At 40.2% G+C, this 5,858-nt stretch overlaps 1 protein-coding gene across 1 annotated transcript in view; it reads right to left on the bottom strand.

The window, feature by feature from the left end:
- LOC104167030 (microtubule-associated serine/threonine-protein kinase 2-like) overlaps positions 1-5,858 on the bottom strand; it is a 66,380-nt gene that overhangs the window by 11,063 nt on the left and 49,459 nt on the right. Inside the window, exons 19-21 of the mRNA XM_009707151.1 lie at positions 3,900-4,009; positions 1,263-1,417; positions 1-209 (exon numbers count right to left, since the gene is read on the bottom strand). The exon at positions 1-209 is cut by the window's left edge and continues 90 nt beyond it. Of these exons, the coding sequence (XP_009705453.1) occupies positions 1-209; positions 1,263-1,417; positions 3,900-4,009 (474 nt within the window). The remainder of the gene's footprint in view (positions 210-1,262; positions 1,418-3,899; positions 4,010-5,858) is intronic.

Here is a 5,858-nt window from a genome sequence, read left to right as displayed (position 1 = left end):
GGGGCACCGGCAGCCCCTCCCGCGACTGCACAGCGGATAAGAGCATCCCCTCGGACTGCGGCCTTTTGAGAACAGTTCCCTCATCCTCAGCGGAGATGGCAAAACGGGGCATATCGAGAAGCCCTGAGCACCGTCGGCGGACCGTCAAGGGTGGGCTGGAGTCACTCTCCGTGTGTGAGGATTCAGACATAGACAAGCGCTTACGCAATCTAAGAGAAAAACCAACACAGAGCCCCTCAATTAAGTTAGGGGGATAGTGAACTTTAAAGGGTGAAAATAGCTCACAGACCCAACTCACACATCTGAAGCCAATTTAAGGCAAAGTTAGGAGACCAAGCTACATCATTAGGACTTAAAACAGCAAAGGCTTGGGGCATCACCTGAATCTAGATTTCCAATATATTCCATTATTAAGCTTCAAAGAAAGGAAGGAATAAAACTAAAGAAAAATACACTACAATGAATATGATATGAAATATTATAAAAATCAGAGTTACAAAATGCAAATCATCACCCATGTTCCTCTTAGAATTAGATTAATTTTTCTTTCAAAGTTGCTGTAAATTTGAAGCCAAGAAGGCCTGATGCACAATGAAGTGCACATCAGTTAAGAGTGTAATCTATAAAAAAATTTTCTTTTTTAATGGAGTCGTACAGACTAGATCACGACCAGATTTTATGATCTGTTTAATGCCAAATGTTAGTGTAAAAGCTTTACAGGAGTTGCACAAAATGAGAGATATCCCTTTTTTAAGGAAAGTTTGACAATTATTTCAGTAATGCTAGAAACATGGGTATCCAAATTCTGGGTATTTATCTCTTTTACTGACATTTTTTATTAGAACACAAGATTTTTTTGGATATTCTGAACTTCAGAAACTTTGGACTTTCCTAATAGTTTCTCTAGTTTGTGATGAATGGTAAAAGTCTGGCAACGCTGATGTTTAAGAAAAAACTGCTGTTGGTACATCTCCGATGTTACTAGTCTTTCCACAAATGAAAGCTTTACTTAAGGTTAGAATCCCTTTAAATTCATTTAAAGTATTGGTTATAAATTTAGGAAATGTTAGTACTTACTAGATACATTTAAGGACCATATCACTTCTACACATTCATTTTCAGCTATTTATTCCAGGCTTCACAGGTGGAAATACATCATATGTAGCACTCCTGTCCTAAGACTCGTCGTAGAAAGTTTTGGCACAGGTTGGTCTTTCTCAGACGCTATGAGAAACCAGAAGACTTAGTTCTACAGAACTTACATTTCAGGAGACCCAATCACCCAGCTGCGGTCTCGACTCTTCAAGCTGCCAAGGCTGTCCAGTCGGTCATCTTTTTCTTCGCTCAGACTCCGTTTAGTCGGTGGTGGAGTCTTCCTCTCTTCGTGGATGGAAAGACGTTCCATGCTGCTGTACACCTGCATATAGCAAAAGATCCTTCTGTACAAAGAAAACAAACCTACATGGCCTTTTCTGATCAAGAGGCATAATCTCTTCTCAAAATGGAAGACACTCGCTGAAAGCATGAACTTGGCAATGTTCTCTGACTAAATAACACAGTGCAGATGTGACATGCTCAAAGTGTGCCAGGGAAGAAAGGAAAAAGGCAAGCTTCAAAAACATTAAACATGTTTTTCTACAACAGCACCCAACACCTCTCCTCTGAAAACAGTCCAGCACACCACAGAAATACTTAAAGACTTTTTGAAACTATTTGATTTTTGATTTTAGCGATTCTCAAATCTAAGAGCAGATGTTGCTAAAGCAGGCTCCACAAGTCTTGAAGGCTGGCATATGGATCTTGAAATCTCACTACACAAATTCAATTCAGTGATAGGCATCATGCTCATGACCCCATTTCATTATCATCAGTCTATCAGCATTGCCCCAAGCTTATTTCAGAACAAAAAAGTCCTGCCCTCCTCAAGGAATCTACTATAATGCTGACAGCTTAATGAAAGTGCCTTTCTTGGTTTTACAGCCGTCTTTAAATAATTAAATGATTAAGCAAAAAAAATCCGTCCTTTTAAAACTACACTTGACTGTGGACCTAATTTACATAAGAAGAGATTAATGAAAATAATGTTATTAAAAATTCAAAGCATCAACAAGATAACTATTAATAAATCATATGGCTGAATTGTCAGACAAGAATTTCAAAATATAATGAGCTTTTTATGCCTCCCACATTACAAATGCTGTATAATTTTCCAGGTCTTAAAATAAATTCATTAAAAGTGAACTTTTCTCTTTGTGGCAAAAACACTGAACCCTAAAGAAAAGCTTCAGTCTAACAGATGAATAATACTCATTGTGAGAAAAAGCAGAAAAAAGAAGTCCTTATGTACTCATGAGAACTTTTTCAAACCCCCAACTAATCCTCAGGTCCACCTCTAAACATACTTTTGGTGATGCAAATCAGGAGCAACTCCATAAAATTAAACGGTAACTGTTACTTAAACCACTGTAGCCCCAGTTGAGGACAAAGAAGAACAAAGTGGTGCTTCAAAACTGACTTCAGTAGTGGAAATCTGGAGGAACTGTCATGAAAAACTGAAATATCTTTCAGAGGCCCCAAGTAAAATTCCTATTCCCATCTCTTTAAGAAGAGAGAAATATAATTCACAGCCCAGGCTGACCTCAAAACAGCATTTCTTCTCCTTTCTGCCCCTCCCCAAACATACTTTATTTTATCCAAACTAACACTGGAGTTGTACTACTTTGAAACATCCAGAATTATAACTTTTCATTTCAGATCACCTGAGTAAGAATGAGAGACCTGCACAGACCTGAATCCAGAAAGCACGGCTAGAGGGCACCTCCTCAGGGCTTCCTGTCCATTACCCCACCTCAAAGCAGAACCAGCTCTCTTGTAACACCTGTCAGACGTTTCTCCAACCTATTCTTAAAAGGCGCCAGAGACAGAAATTCTACAATTTCCCCAGGCAACCCACGCCATTGCTTAATTATTGTTCAACATTGGAAACTTTTTCTTACCATCTACCCTATACCTCCTTTGTGCCCATCATTTCATATCAGTTCTGGGTAGAACAGGAAGACAAATGTATTCCTTTCTTTCTGGCAGTTATGTATTTGGAAACACATCACGTTTTATGTTCTGTAGATCTCAGATCATTCTTGTTGCTTTCCTCTGGATTCTCTTTTACTGGTCCATGTTTACTTTCAAGAACATTGCCCAGAACAGGACAGACTACCTCAGCTATAGCCTTCGTACTGCTAAAAAGACGGAAAGGATTTCTTCATTTGTCGTGCAGAAAATATTCGTGCTCACCTAGTATGGTAACTACTTTTTTGCTTCAATAATTTGCCACATCTAACTCACGATGCAATATCAGCCCAGATCCTTCTCTCTGAAATTGTCACCTCACCTTTTATTTCTCAGGTCTTATTTGAGACAATGAACAACAGCAGAGGTGTAAACTTCACCTGTGCTCTTACTGCATGGGATCCCTTTGATTTTAGACCATTATTCCAAAATGTCAGAATCAATTTTCACCCTGTCACCTACTGGAAGACTCTTTCAGCATGACACTGTTCAAACCAAATAAGCTTTGGACATTCCTTATGCCAGCATCCAAGTCGTTAGTAAAAACATCAAACTGTATCAGATGCAGAAGAGACCTACGCAGTACCCTGCATATTAGTGAAACATGAAGAAATATAAAATCTCATTTGGCATTTATTCTGGCACTCACCTTCTAATAAATCACAAACTATCACAGAATAAATAAACGTACGCAGTTTTCTCTTTCCTCAGTGAATACTAAGCACCATGTGACTCCCATATATCATCTGCGTGATCAAAATCTACCCCATACAAAGCAATGAAACTATGTTCTTCTCTAGATTTTTTCTTTCAATAAGCTAGCCTGCTCCTACCTTGCTGAACCTTGGCGAGCATGAGGAAAACTGCCGAATTTCCACATGATCATCATCATTAGTGTCCTCCTCTTCTTCTGAATCCAGGTGTTGGTACCGTTCTGAACGGGCTGTGAACAAGATGTGGCACATTTCATCAGTGCGGGGACTGTTGATAGCTCTCTCACCTCAAACATTCCTACTTGTCTACTTACAAAGAACTTTGAGTGTTCATACATCATGCCAGATATTTTCCTTAATACTGAAAACATACCCAGCCAGTTTTGCTTACCCTGTACAATTAGCAGTGAAGAATAACTCCTTTCTACAGAATTCATCTCATATCATCAACTATATTATATTCTAAAAGCAGCTCATATTCAGTAGGTGTCTAATCCTGCAGACCCTTCATGGTAGGGATATTTCTTCCTTACAGCAAACAGTCATATGGAAGGAAACATGGAAACAATCTACTGTCCTAATTTCCAATAAACAGCTTTTTGATTGTACAAACTCTGTCCAGCATACTTACATACAAACCTTCTTTAAAAAATAAAAATATTTACCCCCAAAAAATATTTCCTCTTCTCCCTCCTACAACTAGAAAAAGATTTAGATTTTGTGAAAGAAAATGAGCAAGCAGCCAATATGCAAAGCTATTTTTTAATGCAAAAATCTAAACTGCCTCCAAAGAGATTTTGTGCTTTGAGATTTGCAGCACTGGATTTCTAAGCCAGCCACACTGGATTTTGTGGGGTAGGCATTAATAAGTTTGGCTACGGAAAGCTGATAGCTATACTGAGCCAAATTTGCTGCACTGTATCAGCCCGAAGGCTACTTTATAAATTATAAAATTTTCTGCATTAGGGTTTGTAACAGCAACGCCAACTCTTATCAAGAGTCTATGTGAGGTATTTCCTGACCAGAGAATTCCAGCCTTTATAAAGGATTCACAGCAGAGTCACCCCAATAACCTGCTGAGCATGCCTGGGCACTTTGGGAGTTTGCCATCATTCCTACTTGACAGACCCAGGGATTTGCACCACTGAACAACATAACGTGGTGCTTTTAGTCACCAGAACCTGCTCATGGCTGCTGTACTGCACCTCTCCCAGTCACTGACCCAATTCAGTGACCAAAGCTCAAGTTCCAATGTCCATTAAGTCCAATTAGTGCTGGGAACACACCGCCACCTCGGTTTCTACATGTATGTTGTACCAATACAGTCTCAATATATGCCAAACACACCTCTGCTCCCTCTGCACAGCTTGACTCAAATTGCTCTCCACAGCAAGAACATCGAGGTTTCTCAGTCTCTCTCTCTCCATCCTACCTCTCCATCCAACCCCTAACCTAAAAGCCTCTTCCCCAGACTGGAAGAGCACTATCTAAATAGGATCACTGCTTTTGCGGTGTGGCAGCTGAGGGGCTGGAGGCAGGCTGCTCTTTTCCTCCCTTCACCCCTAGCAAAGTGTGGGAGCAGAGCAAAAATGGATGCAAAAAAAAAAATGGACTGCAGAGCAAAAAAGGATGGAAGAGATTCTATTGAACTAGGGCAGATATTTCCATAGCTCAGGGAACTGAAATAGCCCTGTATCATCCTGTGCTGCAGCTGGCACGGGGGAAAGGGCTCCCCCAACCAGTGAGAAGCCCAAGCCCTTTCCACCTGCTCAGCTCCCCAGGTCAAATGAGCAAAGCTAGGGAGCAGAGGCTCTGGGGACAGAGACCTCTCCCTCCCTCAACATGACGCTCCTCGTTTCTCTCCCAAGAGCACCGAGTCTGTCTGGTGCTTCTCTGGAAATACCAGGAATCTTACATAGCACTGATACCATGGCAGTTCCCAGACATTTATATACACCAGACAGGCACTTCACTTCGTATCTTATTAGAGTTAACACTTCTAAAATAAGGTGATACATTTGCAGCGAAAATAATTTAAATTACTTTAAATCTCTAAAGACTTTTCACTACATACTTGAC

The sequence above is a fragment of the Cariama cristata genome, unplaced genomic scaffold, assembly GCF_000690535.1.
Source record: "Cariama cristata isolate BGI_N322 unplaced genomic scaffold, ASM69053v1 scaffold24359, whole genome shotgun sequence".
Taxonomy (NCBI): domain Eukaryota; kingdom Metazoa; phylum Chordata; class Aves; order Cariamiformes; family Cariamidae; genus Cariama; species Cariama cristata.
The sequence above is the reverse complement of the archived record's forward strand: the minus strand, read 5'-3'. Positions and strand labels throughout refer to the sequence as shown.